This window comes from Carassius gibelio, chromosome B16, assembly GCF_023724105.1.
Source record: "Carassius gibelio isolate Cgi1373 ecotype wild population from Czech Republic chromosome B16, carGib1.2-hapl.c, whole genome shotgun sequence".
Taxonomy (NCBI): domain Eukaryota; kingdom Metazoa; phylum Chordata; class Actinopteri; order Cypriniformes; family Cyprinidae; genus Carassius; species Carassius gibelio.
In genome coordinates this window covers 18,618,453-18,642,858 of record NC_068411.1, presented here as the reverse complement: position 1 = coordinate 18,642,858, position 24,406 = coordinate 18,618,453, and the positions used below count along the sequence as shown (strand labels likewise).

Sequence of the window (24,406 nt, the reverse complement as noted above, 5' to 3'; positions counted from 1 at the left end):
TTTTATTCATGTATTTAAGTTTTGGTAGATCAAGTTAGCCAACTTAAATATATGTATATATTTTTCAAGTAACAAGAGTTTATTGTTTTAGTCAACTGTAATAATAACCCTGGTTATTATTTTTATAATTTCTAAATCCAGGTTTTGTTGTACTTTTGTAATATATTTGTTACTAAACTCTTCCTCTGTGAACCCCACCATGCTTCTGCACTCCTTCTTACACTCATGCACACTTCTTCATAGGTATCTATCCTGCGCAATACCTCCATCATCCTCAATCCCTCTACAGAGATGGACGTGACCCTTCAGTTTCGGGGTTTCATTCATCCCTTATGGGGTGCCCCTCAGGAAACTGTTGCCATGTGGGCTCGAATACAAAAAATGCATTTTACTGCTCAGATGGCTGCTGGACCCAACTCTCTTCAACTGGTATGGAAAATCACAAAATCAGGTTTTCTCTTTTAGACAAAAAAAAAAAAAAAAAACATGGCATGAAGTCTCTTGAGGCATGTAAGTCTCTTCTAAACCTTTCTTCCGTGCAGACAGATGTGCTGGGAAGGTGGTCCGCTCAGGAGGAGAAGGAGATCCGTATGCTATCCCGGCCAGGTGGTTCCCGTCTGTTCCAGAATCTTACACGAGGAAACTGGTACCTGATCCAGACGGAAGGCTACCTGAATAACTCTGCATCAGGACAGACTAGTGAGATGGCCCTTACCTGGAACCGCACCGATTTACCTGGAGGCAGCGTAAGTGTTTATTACCTAACAAAGCAGCTTAAAAGTAGACTCCTATTGTGCATTTCTTCATTTGACATAATTTCACATCTGTAATTTTATACAATTTAGGGTTGCAACTAGTGCAATACAAGTGAAATTTCCTAATTCTAATTAGGTGATTTTCAGAAAACTCTTGAAACCACTTGAAAGCATCAGAACTGTAGTAATCTGTGCTTTATTAAATCCAACTTAAGTTGTTGTTTTTATAAAAAAAATATTTAATGTTGCATGTAGGATTTAAATTTTTTAATTCTGATACATTTTTAACCCCCACCAAAAAAAAAAATGTATATATTACAATATATTAAACAAATTACATCATATAATGAATTATAAAAAAGCCAGAAAGATGTTTTTTGGAAAGTATGTTTGCACATATAGGGAATTTGTTTTAGGTTAACAAGCTTTAAGTACACAGGGACATCAACAAAGCACGGATATAAAAATTTGATGTAAATAAAATACACATGTGTATATATAAATGAACAAAAATAAATAAATAATAGAAAAACAAATAATAATTGTATGTACAGGTGTGCTATAGAAATCTTTAGTTCCAGCCCTATAAACTTTCTAAGTGCACTATAAAGTTTAGGTATTATTATATAATGCTGTTCATTGCTCTTTTACATTCTTTCTAGGAGATTTCTTTCCTGTTCCTCGAACCCTTCCGCTCCAATTCGTGTCCCCAGTATCGCTCATGTTTGGCCTGTCTGTCTGATCAGTCATGCGGCTGGTGTCCCACCATGAACCTGTGTTTTCTGCGCTCTGATGTCGATCAGCAGCCCTGCATAGACTGGCAAGGAGAAGAGCGCCACCTACTGCTCCACCCTCAGCATTGCACACTGTGTGAGGAATATAGAGACTGTGCTGCTTGCACTCAGGTAACAACATGTCTGAAAGACTGCCATGAGTGTTTTGATCCAGAGCAGCATGCAGTCTGTTTACCAGCTTTCATGTTCTGCAAGGCTGCAGTGGAGTTTCTCTCATGTCTGAATGTTTGTAGGACCCCTACTGTGAGTGGCAGATCAACTCCAGCAAGAAGGGAGATTATCTGTGCAGTCGCCGTGGGAGATTGGAGGGGTCTATCCGGGAACCAGGAGGGTGTCCTAAAGTTTGCAACCAGTGAGTTTGAAGTGATAAACTTGTTTATGAATTATTTGGTTTATGTAATATTTGATGAAGCTGAAGGACCTCAAAAAGATAGCAACTTTAGTTTTTATATATCATCCTGTTTCTCTCTCTAACAGGAGGTTGACGTGTGGAGAATGTTTGTCTAACTCCAGTCAGTGTGCATGGTGTGAATCTGCTCAGTCCTGTTTCTACTTTGCTGCATACCTCACAAAGTTTCCCTATGGAGAGTGCAGGGACTGGTATGACAGGTAGGTTAGTGCAGCTTCTGCTGGGATTTTAGGTCATTTGTCTGACAAAAGCCAATGAAATCCCCTGTGTGGTTCACATACACTAGACACTTATAGTGCTTAAAGGGATAGTTCACTCCAAAATGAAAATTCTGTCATTAATTACCCTCGTGTCGTTTCAAACCTATAAGACCTTCATTCATTTTCGGATCACAAATTAAGGTACGTTTACTCTCTGACCCATAGACAGCAACAAAACTGAAATGTTAGCTAAAACAGTCCATGTGACATAAGTGGCGCAATTTTGCAATTTTACAAAGCTTTTTGTATGCAAGAAAAACAAAAATAATGACTTTTATTTAACAATTCTTGCCCTCTAAATCATGCCTCCACCATTATCAAGAGTATCTCTGCACATTCTGGTAACTGAACAACTGATGTCATGTGGACTCTTTTATCAATGTCCTTATTACGTTTCTGGTCCTGGGAACATTTCAGTTTTATTGCTGTCTGTGGAGGGTCAGAGAGCTCTTGGATTTCATCAAAAATATCTTAATTTGTATTCCGAAGATGAACGAAGGTCTTACGGGTTTGGATGACACAAGGGTGAGTAATTAATGACAGAATTTAAATTTTTAGGTGAACTATCCCTTTAATAATTAAAACTGGATGCACTCCTCAAATGAGAATAACATTTGAAGGAAAACTGAATTGTCTGGAGTAAGGCCACGATTGGGCCAAAGAAGCATACTATTTGGTCATATTGCATTAGCAGTTTGATAAACATTTAACATCTAATGATTAACTTTTATCTCATATTGCTGTTGCTTAGATGTTCAGGAAAATGGTTACCCAAAAATAAAAATGCTGTCAGTATTTACTCAGCCTCATGACGTTCCGAAGCTGTTTGACATTCTTTCTTCTGTGGAATATATAACAAAAAAAAACATGTTCTGAAGAATGTTGGTAATCAAACCATTAATCTTCCCATTAGCTTCATTGTATGTGTTATTTTCTTTTTGTTAATTTAATGGAAGACATGGGAACTGAAATCATTTTTTTACCAACATATCTTTCAAGTTCCATGGAAAAAAGCAAGTCAAACAGGGCAAACGTGAGGGGGAGTAAATGATGACACAATTTTACTAAATTCCTTTGTGTGGTTTAAACTGTAAATGACTGACTGAATAATTGAAAAATGTCTAGACAGTTCACTTTAAAAATTTAAACCGTCACAAAATGATTAAACAATAGACACTGACTTTAGTGTCATTACCTTTCATTTACAATGTTGTTCTTTTAGAACTCAATGTGAAAATAATTAATATAGTCAAATTGTGTTATTCATGTAATTATTATAACTGTAAAAATAAGATGGCAAAATATTACTATTGAAATAATATTCATAATAATTATATTGACTTGAATTCTTCATTGCGTATCCTTCAATAGTTTTTGTTGTATTATACTGCAAAGGCTTTTAATGCTTTTGCTGAAAATTGTCCTCTGATCTTCTCTCTCCAGTGTTCACTCTGTCCCTCAGTGTAAACAGTGCTCTGCTCTTGGCAACTGTTCAGAGTGTCTACAGACGTTTCAGTGCGGCTGGTGTGGAGACTACAACAACCCCACTATCGGCAGGTCTGTGTCTGTGAAAACACCAAACAAACATCATCTTCAGTAACGCTTCTGATCACTGTTTTCCTTCTTATATTACATCCTGCCACTCTGGTTCTTCACAGGTGTTTGAGAGGTGACTGGGGTGGGATGGATGACCCCTCGGCTGTTAACTGTAGTATGGCTGTAGCTGAAGTGAAAGCCAGCAGGTAAGATTAAAACAATTTATGCCTAGTGTCTAAATGAATATGTCATTTGATATGATTTGCATCTCTTCTTTCTTCCACCAGCCCTGAGCCTCAAACTTTATCACCCCCTCGGTTAATGGAGCTCGAGATGGAGCTGGAGCTAGAGCTGGAGCTGCTGGAAGGGATGGAAGGAGACGGAGATGCTGTTTGGTCCTACCCATCCTGTCCGGATGTGGAGGAGTGTCGCTTGGGCTTGCATACCTGCCATCCCTCTGCTACCTGCGTCAACACCCCAACCTCCTACGAGTGTCACTGTGAGAGAGGCTTCACAGGAGATGGGGTTCACCACTGCAACCAGACGTGAGATGTTCTGTTAACACTGTTGCAAGGGTTGATGTATTTCATCATCATAGTACATCCTTTTTAATATATAATCATGTTCATGCTCTCGCTCAGATGTTATAACGAGTGCCGTCAAGGCCGGTGCAGCGGGAGTCCTCTGTTTGAGTGCGAGTGCTCTTTGGGTTGGACCTCTGATCCAGCCACTCTGGTGCTGAGCGGAGTGGAGTGTGATGTGGACTGTGGATGTAACTTCCACAGCACTTGTATTACAGCTCCAGGGATCTGTGATCAGTGCCAGGGTAAAGATCCTTCCTGTGTGTTAACCCAGGACTCTTCTTTATCCTTTTAGTAACCATAAGCTACTATATTTTTCTTTCTTTCCTCAGACTGGACAACAGGGCCACACTGTGAGCACTGCAAGCCTGGTAGTTTTGGCTCGGCTTTGGCAGGGGGTGAAGGTTGCATTCCCTGTCAGTGTAATGGCCATGGTGACGCTCTACAAGGATTCTGCCATAACCAGACCGGCCAGTGCTACTGTACTCACCACACCCAAGGCCCACACTGTGAATCTTGCCTGCCCGGATACTATGGAGACCCCAGGTAAGTCTGAGAATTAGCTCTGTTTATTTGGTGAGGAAGGTGTGTCCAAATTTGAGGGCAGATGAAAATGTGGTATAAACCAGGGGTTTTAATTTGGGTGCCTGCTGATTATTTGATCTCAAAGTTAAAGGGATAGATCACCAAAAAATGAAAACGGTCATCATCATGCGCTCTCTCATGCAGCTCCAAATCTATTTTTTTGTTTTTGTAAAATGTTAAGCAGTTACATACTATGGAAGTCTGTGGGATTTTTGGCCTAGTCCTAAAATACAACACTCGGTTTTATACAATATGTGACATTGAAATTCCCATTTCTCTCACAGGAACAATGGTACCTGTTTCAGGCAGTGTCAGGGTCGCTCTGTTCTGCTTTCTTCTTCCTCTTCTATACCCCTGTCCCTCTCGTCCTCTCTGGGGTGGCATGGAGCGGTCGGTGGCCATGGTGGGATCTCTCACTGCCTGTGGGTCCTCTCTGTGTCCCAGGATTTGGCCCCATGTATGCCAGGGCAGTCTTGCCCACCCGTGGCGCTGACCTGGCACCCGGATTCACACACACAGTGCACAGTGAGTTTATTATTCCACATCATTAATCTGCCACTTGCTGTCTAAACAGCATTAAAAATATAGTTACCAGCAATATTTTGACCAGAAATGTTTGCATTCCATTATCCAACAGAACTCCTATGTTTACGTGTTTGACGGCTTGCCACAATTCCTCAGCAGTGATGTTGTGCACTCTGACCACAACCTTATTGGAGCATTTTGTGGGACAACGAGAATGGAGCCAATTACTGTTGAGGCTACATCAGGTGCTTAAAAAACTAAGGACTGAATTGTTTTTGTCATCACATACAAAGCAAAGTTAGATATAACTTTCAGTGTGGCACCATGTCATGATAAATAAGGTGATTTCTTCTCCTCTAGGGGTGGTATCTGTGTATTTTGAAGCAAATGTTACCTCAGGACGTGCTCAGGGTTTTAATGCCTCGTTCTGGGTGAAGCGATGTGGAAATGCAAGTTCTGGAGAGGGTACAGCTGTCTCACTCGAGTGCCAGGCAGGAGCTCAGTGTGTAAACGGGCTCTGTGAATGTCCCCATGGTTTTGGTGGTCCACAGTGTGACCATCCTGTCTGTCCAGGGAATTGTGGAGCAGAGGAAGGCAGAGGCATTTGCAACATGGTGTGTGACATACTTATTGCAGCCAGTTGTTTTGCTTTAGAACATAAGAAGCACCCTAAAATGCATTTTAGGTATGTCCCACAGTTCTCCTCTTACATGTTTGCACGTGCTTTTACAGACCCTTGGCCTGTGTGTGTGTACAGAAGGCTGGGCTGGATCAGACTGTTCTTCTATCTCGGACTCGGACAGCCTGGTTTGGGAAACCTTGCTCGACACTCAGCTCTCTGCAGTGAGATTAACTTTCTCCTTCAAGACTACAGATATGAGTCTCTGTTTTTACAGGCTCTCTAAATTTTCAGTTTTATTTTCTTCCACAGAATAAGGCACACAGGTTCCTCCAGAGGATGGGTCACTCCCTAGTGTCCGGGCCACAGGGCACTCTGTGGATGTATGGAGGCCTCTCACTCCCAGAGGGCATCCTGGGAAATGTTTACAGGTAAATTCTTGTATATTGTAATTGATTTTGTAATATTGGTTTTTTTTTTTTACACACATTTCCATAATAAATTTTTATTGGTCTAGGTATTCCGTGGCTGATCGTCGCTGGACTCAAATGTTGACCAGTTCAGTGGAGGAAAATACAATGCCCCTGTCCCGTTACCATCATGCCTCTGCTCTGGTGTATAATCATGACCCGTTCTCTGGCTCCCTGGCAGCCACTCACAGTTTAATGTTTGTGGTGGGTGGGGTCACAAAGAAAGGTGTTGCAAATGACACATGGTGTCTGAATCTCAGCAGTCTGGTGTGGAAGCAGTATAAGGTATTGCATGTTGAATATCCTCACAGTGCTCTTGTGCTCCTCTTCAGCTGTGTTATGAGTGTTAACTGACATCTATGTTCAGAGCTCAGTGCTTCCCCCTGTGGCTGGACACACTCTAACTGTGCGAAGAGGCTCATCTGTGCTGCTGATTGGAGGTTACTCTCCAGAGAATGGCTTTAATCATCATTTGCTGGAGTTTAATCCTCAGTCTGGGAACTGGACTATCGCTCCTCACACTGGCACACCCCCTACAGGTAGAGATTGAACACTGCACTTTTTCTGCCAAAAATGGGACGTTTGGTCTGACAGTTAATTGTCGTACAAATAGTTTTGTTCACTTAATGTTCAAGCTTAATACCTTTACTCATCGGGAAGAAATCATTTATTGAAATGGTTTACTATAACGTAGTTTTTTTTAAATAAAAAGTATACACTACAGTTAACACTTTTTTTTTTTTTGAAGAAAAAAATAATACTTTTAGGAGGGGTGCATTAAATTAATTTAATGAAATATTTTTATAATTTTGCCAAAGATTACTGCAAAATAAATCCCATTTTATAAGCTCCGCATCAGCATATAAGATCATGAAGACTGAATAAATTTTAGCTTTGATGTCACAGGAATAAGTTACATTTTAACACCGTTATCTTAAATGTAAAGATATTTCACAATATTACAATTAGTGCAGTATTTTTGGTGAAATAAATGGCAACTCTGTGACCATAAAATAATTTGAAAAAATAAATATATATATATATATATATATATATATATATATATATATATATATATATATATATATATATATAATATTTTTGTAGTGTACTAGTGTACTTAGTAATATTTTTGCAGACTTAAGCAATTTTCTTTTCACATTGATGTTTTTGAAACGCATACAAAAACAAATACATATAATAATTTTTATTTATTGTTGTTAGTCATTTGTGACCCATTTCTATCCTTAATTCTTCACTTTCTTCACCAATAATGGGAAAACGTTTCAATATTATAATGAAGTTAAACAGCTCTACACTCCTGATTTAATTCTTCTTCCGTCCTCCACTTTTTCAGGTCTTTATGGCCATTCTGCAGTGTATCATGAACAGACTGATGCTGTGTACGTGTTTGGTGGTTACCGTTTCCACGTCGAAGCTGTAGAACCCTCAGGAGAACTTTACAGTCTTTATTACCCCAATCTTACTTGGTCTTTACTGGTGCCCTCTCAGGGAAACAAGGTAACTATAACAAACAAACAAATGGTGGGCAGAATGATGAATGTTATTAGCAGTTTGGCATGTAGATGACATGAATCATCTCTCTTTTCTCCAGCCTCTCTCACGTTTCTTCCATGCGGCAGCTTTAGTGAAGGACACCATGGTAATTGTTGGAGGCAGGACAGGAGAAGAGGATTATAGCAACACAGTTTCTCTCTATCAGATCAACTGTAACACATGGATACATCCAGGTAAAAGTCATGTCTGCATACAGTATATGAATTATGCTCTTGGTAACACTAGTCTGTGTTTACTGACAGAATGGTGTTGGCCTTTTCTTGTACCATTTCTCCAGTGTCCTCGGTGGGTGAACCTGTAAACCGTTCGGTTTCCTTGGCTATGACTGGGTGGGGTGGCCACCTGTTCCTGTCTGGAGGTTTTAATGGAGTGACGCTGGGGCGACTTTTGACCCTTTCCTTGCCTAGTGACCCCTGCATCCTGCTGCCCACCCCTGAGGCCTGTAACAGCAGCACTGGTAGCTGTGTGTGGTGCAGAGGTACCTGTGCTTCATCAGACACTGCAGAAAGGTACTACAGGAACTAGTATCATCTTTATTCACAGGAGGATATTATGGCTATGCAGAATGTTTTTTTAATGACTATATATCCTCTACTCTTCTTTTTTAAAAGACTGGGTTGTGCTATTGGACAGGCTACCTGTTCTCCCACTCCTCGTTCCCCAGATCAGTGCCGCAGACTCAAGACCTGCAGCGAATGTCTGGCCCGCCATCCTAAAACATTTTCCAGCCCTATGCAGGTACGGTCATCACATCACATGATGTGGTCTGTAAATTTTTATTTACTTCTTTTTTTTTTTAAAGTCTTTTATGGTCACCAATGCTGCATTCATTTGATCTGAAAATACATTTAAAACAGTGATGTGAAGTGTTATTACAGTTGAAAACAGCTGCTTAGTATTTTTTTTTTTTTTGTGGAAACTTATACATTTTTCAGGATTACTTGAATAAAAAATTAAGAACATCATGTATTTAAAATAGATTTTTTTTGTAACAATGTAAAATTCTTTTAGATTTTTACTGTGATTTAGTATCACTTTTAATGCATCCTTGCTTAAAAAATTATTATTTTCTTTAAATAAAAAATCTTACTGACCCCAAAAACTTTCTAAGATCAATAAGATCAAAAGCAATGTTTAAGACTAATTAGTTAAAGCTGATCTTCTAATTAAAAAATGGCATGAAATTCTCTCCATCTTTCAGCCTGCTCTGCAGTGTAAGTGGTGCACAAACTGTCCTGAGGGAGCATGTATCAGCAGCTCAGTAAGTTGCACATCGGAGCATGACTGCAGGATAAACCAAAGAGAGATCTTCCTCTCCAGTAACTGCACTGAGACCAGCTGTGAGGCTTCTGACTGCCCCAAATGCACAGCTTCTGTGAAATGCATGTGGACACGCCAGTTCAAACGTACAGGTAAGAGCGACCACACAATGAGCACGATTCTGTGGAGACATGTGGGGAGGAAGGAAATTTCTCTTGCAGAAATGTTGCCTTCCCCATAGAAACAAATTCCATAGCAATGCAAAGTTTTTGGGGAAGGCAAAAGATGTAAAAATTTAAACATCTCTTTTTATGAAGGCCAGCAAAAACCTCTTGTAGTTGATGTTTTGACTCTTGGTTTAACCATTCAGGTGAGACCAGACGTATCCTGAGTGTGAACCCAACTTACGACTGGACGTGTTTCAGCTATGCCTTGCTCAACGTGTCTCCTATGCAAGTGGAGTCCTCTCCACCAATGCCTTGCCCTGAACCCTGCCATGAAATCAAAACCTGCAGCCAGTGTTTAAGCTCACGTGGCTCTGATGGAGGCTGGCAGCGCTGTGTATGGAGCATGGCACTGCAGCAGGTAACATTTGATAAAGTTTGTTCCAACTCTGTAACTTCCTACAAGAAGTTCGACCAGTAAACCTCGTCACCTGTCCTCTTTCTTCTCCAGTGTATGAGCCCCTCCTTTGTTCCATTGCGCTGTGAGGCAGGTCAGTGTGGCCGTTTGCTCATGGATGAAGACTCCTGCTCTCCCCAGTGCTTCCAGCTCACTCAGTGCTCTCAGTGCATTTCCAGGCCACAGTGTGGCTGGTGTGCTGTCCGTGGTGGAAACGGGGCAGGACGCTGTCTCCAGGGAGGACTGAATGGTACATGTATTTATGTCTTTCTGCAGATTAAGCTAGTGAAAATAATGACACTGACACTGAAGAGTGAAATAAATAGGAGACAAAAAAGTTGTAATAGTGTGTTGCTATTAAATATCCAGTTACATACAATATACAAAAGTATCTGAGTGCTCATTGACATGATTGACCAGTAAGAATCAAGTATAATTTTTTTTGTTTTTATGGGATTAAAACTTAATTGTCGTTTTACTCTCTACTTACTGCAGGTGTGAGCGAGGCTTTTTGCCCACAGTGGAACAGTAGCTGGTCCTTCCTGCATTGCCCAGAAGAGGACGAGTGTGCCAATGGACACCACCACTGTAACATCACTCAAGACTGCCACGATCTGCGTGAAGGCTACCACTGCACCTGCAGACAGGGCTACGTACTCAGCAGGTATATTTAACAGCTTTCATTCTCAAACAATAGCACTGACTTTGCCAAGGTTTAGTAGTTCATATATATTTTCTTCTCTCACTCTCTTATTCAGTGTGTCGGGCCAGTGTGAGCCAGTGTGCGCTCAGGGCTGTGTTAATGGGACCTGTGTGTCCCCAGGAGTCTGTCAGTGTCACTTTGGGTTTGTTGGAGAGAACTGCTCCTCACAGTGCCGCTGTAATAAACACAGTAACTGTAAAAGCATCTCTCAGCTGGACGCCTGTCTAGAGTGCAAGAATAACACAAAGGTACTGAAGCGTTTTATTGTATATTTTTATTGAAAATATCAATAAAATGAAAATATCCTCATATATTGCATACTGTTTAGAAGTCTCTTATGCTCAACAATGCTGAATTTATGTAATAAAGAAGTGGTAAAAACAGTCATATTGGGAAACATTGCAAATTTAAAATAAGTCATTATTTTAGTAGCCATTACTCCAGTCTTCAGTGTCTCATGATCCTTAAGAAATAATTCTGCTATGCTTTCTGATATGCATCAATCGTTAGATGCTCAAGCAACTTTTCCTATTATTATCACAGTTGAAAAGCTGTGCTGCTAATACTTTTTGAAAACTGTGATGCCTTTTTTTAGGGATTCCTTGATGAAAAGAGTTCTAACAGCATTCATTTGAAAGAAGAGGTCTTATATATCATTATAAAATTATTTACTGTAACTTTTGATCAATTTAATTGATTTAATGTGTCCTTGCAGAAGAGTATTCCCTTCAAAACAAGAAAGCAGTAATACTATGTTTGTGATATTATTTGACAACAAGTCACCTCTATTTCTTTCTTATTTTTAGGGTCAGTACTGTGAAAAGTGCAAGCCCTTGTTTGTGGGCTCAGCAGTGGGAGGTGGGATGTGTCGTCCCTGTCGTGAATTCTGCAGAGGAAACAGCGATATATGTCTGTCCAAAGAGGAGCATCGGAGGGCAATGGAAAATCCAAAAGACTATCCACTGGACCGTGCGAGTGTGAGCAATTCTTTGGAAATCATCTTTCCTTTCTGTATTCGGTATGTGAAGTGTTGATGCAGAGCCTGAGTAATCCATTATATGCTTTTGCTTCTCAGATTGAACAATGGGCAACAGAAGGCCCTACTGAGGACAATGCTGTGTGTGTGAGCTGTCAGAACAACAGTGTGGGGGATAAGTGTGAGAGCTGTCTCAGTGGCTACTTCCTGTTGCAAGGGAAGTGTGAGAAGTAAGTGCATCAGAAAATGTGCATTGGCTATAATTGTGCTCCAGTATTTCTTTAGGTGTTTACCACTTTTATTCTTCCAAGGTGCAATATATGCAATATATTATTTAAAAATTGGACTTTCAGAAGTTAGCGCCTCACAAGCATGCTAGAGATAAGAAAATGTCTCCATCTCAAAGGTTTTCACATCACATTGTAAAACAATTTAATGTTTCTGGATCTAACATCAGTATTTCCATTCCTTCCCATTGTTTGTTTGTAGATGTCAGTGTAATGGCCATGCAGACACGTGTAATGAACACGATGGCACTGGCTGCCCCTGCCAGAACAACACTGAAACCTCATCCTGTCTGAGCAGCCCACAGAATGACCGCAAAGAGTGTTACAGACAGCAGGTAACGGCCAGTTCATTACAACCAATGACATTACACTCCATATTTCACAAATAAGACCTTGTATGAAATCCTGTTTATTCTACTTACAGTGTGCAAAATGCAAAGACTCATTCAACGGCAATCCGGTTAATGGGCGGCAGTGCTACCGGCAGTTCAATGTGGACAATGAATGCTGCTTCGACCCCACATCACAGGTCAACTGCTTCCATGAGCCTAACATCCGCAATCTGCTCAGGGGCCGCACCGTGTTCTTTTCAGCCCAGCCCAAGTTCACTAACGTTGATATCCGCGTCACCATAGACGTTACGTTTGGAGAGGTTGAGGTCTATGTGTCCAATTCGCATGATACATTCATTGTAGAGGTCGACCGCCAGACTGGTGTGCATACCATCAAGATCGAGGACGAGGCCACCTCTGCGACCACTTCACGAGAAAAGGAGGTTCCTCTCGCACCACCGTCACCCATGAAGGTGTTTGCGAACTCCTCGTCAGCATTACTCGGCACATTGCAGTCCACAAAGTCACACGGGACAGAACGTGAAATACGGGAAGAACGAAACGAAGGTCTCATAACCTATATCACTGTGTGGAAGCCACAGACGGTGTTGATCGTACGTGGCGTACGGGACCGTGTGGTCATCACTTTCCCACATGAAGTGCACTCGCTCAAATCCAGCCGCTTCTATATCGCCCTGCGTGGCGTGGGCACAGATACTCATAACGGAGAATCCCAAGGTCTCCTCTTTCTCCGACAGGACCAGGCCCACATTGATCTCTTTGTCTTTTTCTCCGTTTTCTTTTCCTGCTTTTTCCTCTTCCTGTCCGTCTGTGTGCTGCTCTGGAAAGTCAAGCAGTTCTTGGACTTCCGCCGTGAGCAGCGCCGCCACATTCAAGAGATGACAAAGATGGCCTCTCGGCCGTTTGCTAAACTCACCATCTACCTAGAGCCTGAGGAGCCGCAGCTGGTTTACTTGCCCTCGGCTGGAGGGGGAAGCACCGTGTCCCTCGCCCACGTCCGGACAGGCAAACTCAGTGGTATGGTGATGGGCCAGAGGGGACGAACCGTAGCTCTGTCCTACAAACACGACCCCGGCACAGGCACTGTCACTCATCACCACCACCATCTCGCTCTGAGTGGAGGCAACAACGGACAGCACCTTCCCCTGCACTACCTGAACACTCACCACTACACACCCAGCTCTACTGCAAACCCGACCTCGCATCACCACCACCATCACCCGTCCTCACACGGCAGCTACCAGCATTTCTGTCGCTCCGACCCCTTCTTGTCCCAGCTCATGGGCTTTTCGTACTCGTCCTTCAAAGTTGGACCAATCACTCTGGAGCCCACAGATGACGGGATGGCAGGGGTGGCCACTGTGCTCATACAGCTGCCAGGAGGCATCCTTGCTCCCAACCGGGCTTGCTTGGGTTCAGCACTTGTCACTTTGCGGCAGAATTTGCAGGAATACTGTGGACATGGAGGAGCGGGAACACATCCTGGCACCGGGGGTGGCCGAAAAGGCTTGTTGGGCCATCAGCATCTAACCACCATGGCAATGTGAAGGGAACGTACTGCGATGAAGGAAACATAGATTGAAAAGGGAAAAACAATCATGAGAGTGAACAGAAAGGACAACGGAAGTTGCAGAGATGTTAAAGGGACAGTCCACCCCAAAATGAAAATTTTGTCATGGTTTACTCCCCCTCATGTCGTTCCAAACATGACTTTCTTCTGCGCAGCACACAAGAAGATTTTTAAAGAAATGTTTTTGTCCATACAAAGAAAATCAATGGGTTCCAAAACCAAAGGACATTGAAACTGACTTTTTACCAAACAGTTTTGGACCCCATTGACCTTCATTGTGTAGATGAAAACTTTTTCTCTTTTTCTCAATTTTTTTGGTTTGCTCTGTTGAGGGTTACAAAAGGGATGCATTTGTTACAAGAGAGGAACAAGGTGAATAATAGGAAACGTGATTTGTACATATACTGTAATTAATTATTAGGTGTCATGTACTTGTTTATCACTGCTAAAAAGCTCCATATTGACATGAAGCAGCAACCTTTATGCAATGCACTACTCCTATCTCCAAGCTTTGTTGCTTTTTTTTTTTTGTGTCCTATATACACTACTGAAATCAGCTGGACAAGCTGTTGACTATGGCATGACATCGACCAGTGAAAAAGTTGTCTTTGCAGCTGAACCAATGTGCTTTATATCCTCATGTGACAATCTGAACTGCCATCCAAACCAAGAGACGGTGCAACATGTCTGCTTGAATGTGCAAAACATTGATTGTCTGAAAAAAAAAAAAAAAAAAAAAACTGGCACAGATGTAAAAAAGAAAAAAAAGTGCTTTTGTTACTGGTATTTTGTCATGGCTGTGATTGGTCCATGCTTCCTGTAATATAGCAGATTTGAATCTAGTCAATAGGTCTGTTTCATGGTGAGCCATTGGCTTATTTTTATACATATTCATACTGAAGATGCATTTCACACCGCCAGTCGACGGTTTATGATTACACCTCTTTTTTGTTTGCATTAATTACATGACCTTTACTCACTTTGCCTTGACCAGATGTTAATATAACTGTGTGACAGAATCCTCAAACTCTTTTTGTATTAAATTTAGGATGGAATTTCTGTTTGAGTTTAGGCTATTAATCTTAAATTCTGCAATTGTGTGTGTATATATGAAGGAATAAGCTGATTAATAAGGAACGTTACATTTTTCTTACATTGTGTAGGAAATGAAGGATTATTTTTCCCCTTTCTTACACTACTTATTTCATATTACTTTATTTTTTAAAGTAAAGCTTACAGCATGTATTAACAATGTGCTAATGTTTTATTTCCGATGATTAATGAAATTTATCACACAAGCTGGGTTGCTGCAGCATTCTCATTTTCATTTCAGTGATGGGTTATGTTTCATTAGATATATGAGAACTAAAAGTACAAATCTAGAATGCTCCTGGTGAGACACTATTAAGTAATGAAATGAAGAGAAAACAGTGATAATACTAAAGTTTTTTACTGTATTGCCATTTATAAGGAAATTCCGTTGTTTTGCTTTATTGCAATTTGTTTCTTTTTGCTTGACTGTTACTTTCTGAGTGTAATCTGACTGGTATTTATAAAGGACAGGTTGGTGTAGAAAGTTACTTTTTTTAAGAATTGAAGTCATAGTGAAAAGTGTTCATTTGATGTTATTATTTAATGTAAATAACAGAAACATAATAGGAGAAGCCATATGTTTATCTGGGATGCCACTCCAGAGAAAGCAATCTTAAGATAAATTGGTTAATTTGTTAGGTTAAACCAGAAAAAGTGATAGTGCTATAAATTATGCACAATACCAAAAACAGATTTGGGTTTGAATATGGTAAAGAAAGCTTTGTGTTCTGTCCAGACATTTTCAAATGCTTTTACAGTTTTTTCTGTTGCTGCTGAACATGCATTTTATGCTTAACAGCGGTTTGTCCATAATAAAATATCGTCCATTAATGGTTACCACGGTTTGTTGTGTGGTCTTTGTTTTTTTTTTTTTAACCCGATATGACACTTACTCTAAAAATGAGACCAATGATTCCTACTGCAGTAAAAAACAAAAAACAGTAGCTGCACATTTGATTTAAATTGAGTTATTGAAATTGGACTCTTACTACTCTTGTGTTAAGTGGATTTATCTCTATTGTATTAGATGCTAAAAACGGTATGAAAGTATTGTATTTACGGGACTTTAAAGAGTTTAGAATAATTTTATAAATAAGAAGCTTCAAATATGTCCACTAAAATCTTTAAAACAAAAAAAGGTTCAGGAACTTTTATTTTGAAAGGACGCGTCAGCGTTGACCTTATTTTGAAACGTGTTATTGTTTCTGGCTTTACCTAGTATCTATAAGCAGCATCGATATAACGTATTTCAGACATGAAAAACGGGTTCAGTGCAAACTGCTATAGGTCTTTTATAGCTATACCGTCACTAGTATAACCAGACGAGTTGGTGTGGTTATAGCGGTGGATGTGTAAGATGCCTATTTGAGCTGTAGGATGCTGTACACTGAGGGCTGTGACAGTCTGCAGTCCAATCGAATATTCATTGCTGCATAAATGCAGCAGATAAACTAAAGCTTTAATATTTCCGGTAAGAACATTTTGTGCTTTATTTAACTTAACACGACACTTCTGTTTACATCTGCATGTCTGCAACCCGCTAATATGAGGTATTGTGAACCTGGGCTATTATGAACCTTCATGGTTAAACCTCCCAACTGAAAAACACAAACCAGCCTTAGTCTGTTTAAATTCAGATATGTTACTCGATATTGGATTTTGATATTAGAAAGGAGAATCCTCCACCTATCTGTCTCCGTTAACCTTAAAAATAAGAAATTATTCTTCTAAAAACATAACATTAGTATAAATGCTATACCAGGAATATATTGTAAATAAAACCGTAAAATTGTATTAATGTCCTTCTCAAACATTTCTTTAGGTTGTGCACAAGAAGATGAACGCTAAGTTACTGAAGAAAAGAAAATCACCCAGAAAAAAGAAAACCAAAGAACTGACAAACTGTGAAAAAGAGCCATTGCCAACAAATGGTGATGGCATTAGGACTGACACAAATGTAACCAAGACCTCTAATGCCACTCGGGACTGTGCTATGAACACCTGTCCTGAGGTCACACAGATCAAACCAGAAGAGGGAGAGCTGGAAGCTTTGGGAGTCCTAACGGTGTCCTCTGAACAACACCAACAACATCTGCAGCCTCATCCTCCTGCTTTCAGAGCATTCGTTCCTAAGACAGAACCAGACTGTTTCCCTTTAAACCCACCTAGTTTTCAGGTCAAAACTGAGCCTGGCATTTTTGAGGTGCTGCAGAGAGAGTCTGCTTTGATTGTGAAGGAGGAGAATGACAGCTGGAAGGAAGTCAAGCTTGAGACGCTAGATGAAAATTCAGTGGGTGATTCTTGCCTGGAGAAAAACACAGGTAATACATTTATTTAATATGCCCAATCTTGCAAATCACACAGTGTCATATATTAAAGTTGACAGCAAGAGGCATGAACCTCTTTTAGATGACAACCTAAACCTAAGAAGATTCACTTGACTTGATATTTGACCACACGTATTTGATATTTGTTTATCAGTTGGCATATTTTTCTGTCCCTTTTCCTCTCCACAGCTTCCTCCTCCCTGATTTTTCCGTGTCCTCATTGCTCTGTTACTTTCACTGACTTTACATACTTGGAAAAACACCTCAAATGGTGCCATCGAAGCGAATACCTAGCATGGGTAAAAAAACACAAAGTCTACAACTGCTCTAAAATATCTTCCAGGATGCTCAGCTGCTCATCGTGCCACTATCGGTTCTTTTCTCAAAGACAGCTGGAGACCCATGTGCGCAAAGCCCACCTCCCTACACCCAAACCTATCCGAAAACGCTACACCTGCCCACAGTGTGATCGCAGCTTCGATTACATCGGCAACCTGAAAAACCACTGCCACAGATGCCATGGCTTAGCCACGGTGTGTAAAGATGGACAAATTAGCTGTGCTAAATGTGGTCAAAGCTTTGCTGGAGTCTGGGGTCTCGGACCACATTGCTGCCATGAGGAGGAGAAGAAACCCAAGGTGGGTGTTGAGGAACCCATTTGCAGGGACCGTGGCTATCTGTGCCGAGACTGTGGCAAGAACTGCTCTACACTTCAGTGCCTGACGATACACAAACGCATTCATACTGGCGAGAAGCCGTGCGTCTGCGAAGACTGCGGCCGTGGATTTCACGATATGGGGAGTCTGCGGAATCACAAAGTCATACATACAGGAATCCGGCCTTACGAGTGTCCCGAATGTGGTAAAGCGTTCGCAAGGATGGCCCACCTCAGATGTCATCTGCGAACCCACACGGGTGAAAGGCCGTACCCTTGCCCCCAGTGCGGGATGAGATTCAGCCACCGGTCGACGCTTCTCATCCACCAACAAATTCACTCCAAGGAAAAAACATTTTCATGCCCAGACTGTGGCAAGATGTTCTCCGCTCTGAGGTACATGAAGGTCCACCAAAGAGCGCACAACTCGGAGCGAATTCTGCAGTGTGGAGAATGCATGAAGACGTTTTCACGGGAGGATGTGCTTAAGAAACACCTACGCATTCACACGGGCGAGCGGCCGTACCAGTGCAATGTCTGCACCAAACGTTTCAACCGCATCTCGCACCTGAAAATCCACATGCGAACACACACCGGCGAGAAACCGTACTGTTGCGAGCAGTGTGGCTCCAGCTACGCTCAATCCGGCGATTTGACCAAACACATGAGGAGACACACGGGGGAAAAACCCTTCGCCTGTTCTGACTGCGACCGCCGCTTCACCAACTCGGGCGACCTGAGCAAGCACAGGCGCAGTCACACGGGCCACAGGCCCTACAAGTGTACAGAGTGCGGGAAGAGTTTTCTCATGCCCCAGCACCTGAAGATACACAAAATGACACACACGGGCGAGAGGCCATACAGCTGCCCACAGTGTCTCCGCACCTTCACTCGCTCGCACCATCTTTCTCAACACATGGAAAAGCACAAAATAAAGATGGATAGCTGAACTACTTCTGTCTAATCTCAGTTTCATTGAAGAAAATGAATTGGGAGTTCATCGATGAATTGGATATCAGTTTACTTCCAACTAAACGTTACTGAATCCAGAAGCATAGTCTTCCTTTCTGGACTGACTGCCCTTAAAAGTTCTAACACTATAGCTATTTTGCATGCTCTCGATCGATCGAATAGATTTAATGCCTTACAATTATCGTTGTTAATATGGGTAGTAAATCTGGCAAATGAACTGTGCTTTAAAGTGTCTGTTTAAGGAACCGGCGTCGTCATTAGCACAAAGTAATAACTTAAAGCTCATATTTAACCATTTAAAGACACTGTTGGCTCACAAGAATGAATAAAGATGTGAGTTTTACTTCTGCTGTGGCTTAATAATATTCTATGATTATTCATTTAATATTAATCTGTGAGCTGTATGATGGAAGCGTTCAAGGGCTGCATCATCTATAATTTGAGGTCTTTTTCTCTGTTGTACAAAAGGCATCTGCAAATATGAATAAAAGATAAATGTAAAATCATTTGTATTTCTGGTTCAACACTGTGTAGTGGTGATTTTAGAGTTCCATTAATTCAATTTTGTGTTAATATGACATTATGTACTGTTGCCTCATTCATTTTTAATGATATTTTCAGATGCCTTGTGTGCCACAAAAAAGCTATTTTGTATTTTCTATCCTAATGCTTTATAGAGGCACTGTAAATCTGTTGAATTGCGTGTTGAATTTTCACCAAGTAAGTACTGTAATGGGTTGGTTATTTTTCCGTTCATTGTCGTAGTTGATCAATTTAATGTTACTGTTCAATGCCGAAGTATTCTGAGGGTAAGATCATTTTATTATTATTGTGTCTAGTTAAGTTGAAATACTTTTACATTTATGCTTTGAAGCACTGGTGTTCCTGATGTGATATAAAAAAATGAGTATGAAAGTGTAAGATATTTAAGTTCGTAAGTTTACTGTTTATTTTGAAATCGATGATGACCTCAAATGAGTTGCGCTAATAAAACTTAACCTAGCGCTCTCTTCATTGTATTTGCTTGAACTGTGCTTCTGAAACTGTATTCTTCTTATCTTAAAACAGTAAATACAAAATGCAAACCATGGCCATTTTGTCTAAACAATTGTTTTTTTGTCTTTCCTTCTCAGCTTGTGCACAGGCAACCAAAGCGTCGTTGCAGTCTGTGCAAATGCTCAAAGCCAATAGATGGATCACTTGGTCAAAGGGCCCAAACAGGTCTGCTTCAGTCAATGTTGAGGGAATAGCTCTATTATTTTTATGTCTGCGATTACGAGGACAGCAGCGTGACTGGTGAACCGACACAGATAACAAAGATGTATTTAGGGCTAAATAATATTGAGTCTACCTTTGTTTAAAGCTGGAATCAATACTTCTTAAAGCATGTCCATTTTTCATTTAGCAAGCCTCTTGTCTGAGAGGAGGGTCAGGGAGATGTATGGAAGGGAGTGTGTTTTAATTCTCTCTGTTGCTGTAGTAATAATAATTGTCAGAACAAGCACAGCTCCTAAAGATCGGGTGATAGCGAGGTGAGCCAGATGCACAAAATTAATAGATTTTAAAAATTGAGACAGATTACATGACAGGATTTTTTTTTTTCCTCACATGATTTTCTTGTTTTACAGGGTACGGACAGAAATGACCATTGGAGACATGGTAACATAGGTAAACCTTTTCAGTTTTTGAGTGTATGTTTTATAAACCCTACTTCCGTTTTTTACTAGTCATGTCTTCAGTCACTCTATAGAGAATGTCAATTTTTAGAAATGGCAACAAATGTTACATTTTTGGTAGCAGTTCCTCCTTTGGGGCACCAGGGGGAAACAGATATCTGTCAAAGTGTGCATTTGGGAATTAGGATGTGCTCTGGTGCCATCTGTTTCTCTCCTGTGATTCTCACTCTTCCCACAGTGAGACAACCTGCTGGGATACTTCACACAAACAAGTGATAAAATATAACAGCTTCTAATGCGTAACATGCATTTCTGTTTGTGTTACTCCCTCGTCTCCGTGTCAAATTATCATAAAATCATAATTTTTTTAGCCAGAATTTGTCTGTGCATATGCGCTGATTTTACATATTTCCCTGTGTATAATTTGGCACAACGTTGACATTACAGCTAGTTTCATGCGAGTTTTTAGCCTTTGCGGGAATCAGGGCTTAAAATGCGTCACAGGACTCTGTGTTCTTGATTTCTGTTGCACTAGATCCCGCGTTTTTTAACGGAAGAACGCTGTTTTCAAATCTGAACAGGTTTTAAAACACTAGTGGTCACACACTTGCCAACTTTGTGAATTGTTACAGAAAAACTCAACATCATATACTAAACGACTGAGGAGTCGAGACTTTCAAGTCGTTTCAAAAAGAGAGAGTACCCATCATGCACTACGATTTTCTGTGAACTGCGACTGCTCAAAATCTGCAAACTGGTGTTGACTTTGAGCCATTAGCGTTGACCCCAACAGACAAATCGGGCAAACATCTATGTAGTGTATTCCAGCCTTTAGTTTGTCATGTAAGTCGCTTTGGATAACAGCGTCTGCCAAAAAAATGCATATATATGCTACATAGCTCTGCTAACAAATGTGTTGACTTGTTTTCTGAGATCATAGTTTGATCTTTGACCTGTTCTTTTGTAAAATACTCCATCAGCGGTCAGTGCTGAAACTCTAATGCCCTTATTTGCAGCAAGTTTTCTGACTGACCATCTCTAGAATACTCTAAAATTGAATTACTTCAATGTTGAATTAAATAAAAGCCCTCTTGCACATTTTTCCCCCAACTCCAATTTTTTATATGTAATTCCAGCGGTCCAATTTTCTCCATATTTTCTCTCAATACTCTTATCAATTTGCTGAAGGAACACATTGTTGGATTTGGTGTGCCGGTGTCACCGTGTCGTCTCGCTGCAGTGGTTTTTGCGCTTGTTGGCCTCAGAGGTCAGTGTGTGGGAAGAGCCGCCGGCTTTCGGGGTCTTCAGGGGGCTTTAGGGCGGCTGCGTCTGTGTCCCTTTGGGCTCAGCCATGCCCAAATCCACTTCTCTCATTCATGAAAGGGTTAGAACAGAGGTCAAATCACCACTTTCCACTCCCTGCGAATAACACAAGCCTTGCGTGAGGGATGGTTTATGTAGGCGTAGATGAAACTGTGTATTTAAGGTGTTTTTTTGGTCATGGTACTTTCTTGGCACGTATTAACAGCCTGACAGCTCAGGCGCACAAAAGACAGTGAAAAGATGCTGTGCGTTTTGCTTAGGGGAGGATGGTTAGCACAGAAAACGAGTAGGGTCGGTGCTGTCAAACTCAAAATGAGGAGCTTCTCATTTTAGATTAGCGTCACGGAGCACACAGTTGCCGTCTTTTTATATGTTGTGCGGCTCCCAGCGCTGGTTCTTCTCATATAGCCCAAAATCTACAATCCACAACTTCTCCTTTCTTCTCCACCTCAGTCCACCCATATGTCCTAACCTTTGGCTCTGGGTGTCTGTTTAGCACAGGGATAGAGATGTGGAGGGTGAGGGAGACTGACAGTGTGCGCTCCCTTACTCAGTAAATATGAACTGCACCCAACAGACAGCCTCATTTATCACAAGGGAAAGAGCGCGGGAGGGAAGGAGAGAGAGAGGGAAAAGGGATAACTGGCTGGGACGATGTGGCCTCAGCAAGCAGGAAGAAAGCACGGGGATGAGAGACACGAGAGTAAGGAGGGGAAGACAAGAATAACACAACAACTCAAGCGAGCACGGGAGGAGAAAGACGACAAGCAGACGTGATGTTTAGAGGAGTCAAATAGTGAGATCAAAAGAATGAAGTTAGAAGAGAGGAGGTATGGGAAAAGACACGGGCCTGCTGAAATACTTTGAGTGAAGAAGAGAGAGCAGAGACCTGACAGTGTGACCTGATGAAGTGCTACAAAGAGCACGTTTGTGATAATTCTGTTGGTGTGATAAGATCATAAGAGAATAAGGTAAAGTAAGACCAAAAGAAACGCAGAGCTGTGCCTAGGGTCGGTGTAATGAATAAATCTCATTTTGATCTGCCGTTAATGAACTTATTAACGGATCCCACCCTTTTATCTGGCTGTGAGTGTGGATCCTGACAACTCTGCTCCAGTTGATAAGGCTTTAATCCTCAGTTCTGAACACAGGAACTGACCACAGAGACCAAAGGTGACTGAGCTTAAGTTGCTCAGACACTACCGCTTGCTATCGCAATTAAAGCGCTAAAGGTAAAAGTTCAAATAGCTGATGATCATTTCTACGTGCCTTGCTGTATTAATTGTTATATGCATACTGAAGCTGCAAGCTTTATTTTTTCAGAAGTATATATATATATATATATATATATATATATATATATATATATATATATATATATATATATATATATATAATGGGCCCAAAATTTGCTTCAATCTGATATCATTTTCCACTCTTTATAGGACACTCTTATCTGTCTATCTATCTATGGTTATCCATCTATCCGTCTATCCATCTATCTATCTAGAAAACTCTATAGTTTATTCGCTATAGTTTAGAAAATGGTAATCAAATATGAAAAGAACTCAAAGCTAAACTGTGTCAGAACAAATGCATCTGGATAATGTCAGATAACTTTGATAATTGCGTATGTAATGAATTAGGTTGAATAGCTGTCAGCTGTTAAATTTAAGTACACAATTAGATAATACCAATTTAGGTCAACCAGTTATCAAGCAATGCTTAATTTTGTTCAGTCTGTGGTGTAAAAAAAAAATCACATTAGCAATTAAAGAAAAAAAAACACTTAAGCAAAACATGGTCAGGTCAAAGTGTCTGAATTATTATTTTTTTTTATCAATTTTACTTTTGGTCCACTGTATGAACAATGTTTGGGTATAATATATCACAGTCTATTTTATTTTTCTCTCCTTACTTGCATAAATGAACTATAGTGTCCTGCACCCACTAGTAAAAAAATTTAAAAAATTATATCTGGTGTCTGAATGATTTTTAGTTTAACTGTATCTATCTACACAATTAAATGTGTTTCAATTCACTTGCTAAAGCGCTGCACAATTAAATATATTAATTGTAATTAATATTTTACTGTGGTCCATCACCAGCTGCTTTATAGATTTTTGCATTAAAAAAATCAATATTTATTTTATCAAGCAGCAAACTTATCTGTATTTAAATTTATTGTATCAAAACCTTCAGTGTTTAAAATTACTCATTTCTGTGCATAGCACATGGTAATTACAGTCTACATAATATAGTTAATATCCTTGGCAATAAGATCTTTCAAAAGGGTCAGTATACTTGTAATTAAGAGCTCCTTTAGTGAACTGCCTGAGTGGACTAATATCCCATAATTGGCGCTAATAGCTGCTAACTCAAAGCCAATTGTCTGCCAATAAGAACCTTGTACATTGCCCTCCAGTCTTCGTTATGGTCAGTATCTGACCTCTGCATTCCCAAAGACTCATCTTTGCAT

General features: G+C 40.5%; 2 protein-coding genes across 2 annotated transcripts in view; both read left to right on the top strand.

Annotated features, from left to right (window-relative positions):
* Positions 1–15,811, top strand: part of megf8 (multiple EGF-like-domains 8) — a 29,094-nt gene extending 13,283 nt beyond the window's left edge. Inside the window, exons 15-44 of the mRNA XM_052578265.1 lie at positions 244–429; positions 543–746; positions 1,418–1,660; positions 1,783–1,901; positions 2,027–2,158; positions 3,662–3,775; positions 3,877–3,960; positions 4,042–4,299; positions 4,396–4,580; positions 4,668–4,881; positions 5,205–5,445; positions 5,558–5,690; positions 5,806–6,059; positions 6,178–6,288; positions 6,377–6,495; positions 6,582–6,819; positions 6,902–7,073; positions 7,892–8,055; positions 8,150–8,285; positions 8,390–8,621; positions 8,724–8,850; positions 9,314–9,524; positions 9,743–9,957; positions 10,048–10,243; positions 10,489–10,657; positions 10,752–10,944; positions 11,503–11,673; positions 11,772–11,902; positions 12,162–12,294; positions 12,384–15,811. Coding sequence (XP_052434225.1) covers positions 244–429; positions 543–746; positions 1,418–1,660; positions 1,783–1,901; positions 2,027–2,158; positions 3,662–3,775; positions 3,877–3,960; positions 4,042–4,299; positions 4,396–4,580; positions 4,668–4,881; positions 5,205–5,445; positions 5,558–5,690; positions 5,806–6,059; positions 6,178–6,288; positions 6,377–6,495; positions 6,582–6,819; positions 6,902–7,073; positions 7,892–8,055; positions 8,150–8,285; positions 8,390–8,621; positions 8,724–8,850; positions 9,314–9,524; positions 9,743–9,957; positions 10,048–10,243; positions 10,489–10,657; positions 10,752–10,944; positions 11,503–11,673; positions 11,772–11,902; positions 12,162–12,294; positions 12,384–13,859 — 6,561 coding nt within the window. The 3' untranslated portion in view covers positions 13,860–15,811. The remainder of the gene's footprint in view (positions 1–243; positions 430–542; positions 747–1,417; positions 1,661–1,782; positions 1,902–2,026; positions 2,159–3,661; positions 3,776–3,876; positions 3,961–4,041; positions 4,300–4,395; positions 4,581–4,667; positions 4,882–5,204; positions 5,446–5,557; positions 5,691–5,805; positions 6,060–6,177; positions 6,289–6,376; positions 6,496–6,581; positions 6,820–6,901; positions 7,074–7,891; positions 8,056–8,149; positions 8,286–8,389; positions 8,622–8,723; positions 8,851–9,313; positions 9,525–9,742; positions 9,958–10,047; positions 10,244–10,488; positions 10,658–10,751; positions 10,945–11,502; positions 11,674–11,771; positions 11,903–12,161; positions 12,295–12,383) is intronic.
* Positions 15,812–16,154: 343 nt separating this feature from the next.
* LOC127974282 (zinc finger protein 883) lies at positions 16,155–20,036 on the top strand. The gene is made up of 3 exons (XM_052577467.1): positions 16,155–16,445; positions 16,797–17,295; positions 17,491–20,036. Exons 2-3 carry the CDS (start codon positions 16,812–16,814, stop codon positions 18,903–18,905), a joined length of 1,899 nt encoding a protein of 632 aa, XP_052433427.1. The 5' UTR covers positions 16,155–16,445; positions 16,797–16,811; the 3' UTR covers positions 18,906–20,036.
* The last annotated feature ends 4,370 nt before the right edge of the window (positions 20,037–24,406 follow it).

Coding starts and splice junctions, on each gene's coding strand:
- LOC127974282 (XM_052577467.1), top strand. CDS start 16,812: ATGAACGCTAAGTTACTGAAGAAAAGAAAATCACCCAGAAAAAAGAAA. Junction 17,296..17,490: donor TTGCCTGGAGAAAAACACAG/GTAATACATTTA, acceptor TCCTCTCCACAG/CTTCCTCCTCCCTGATTTTT.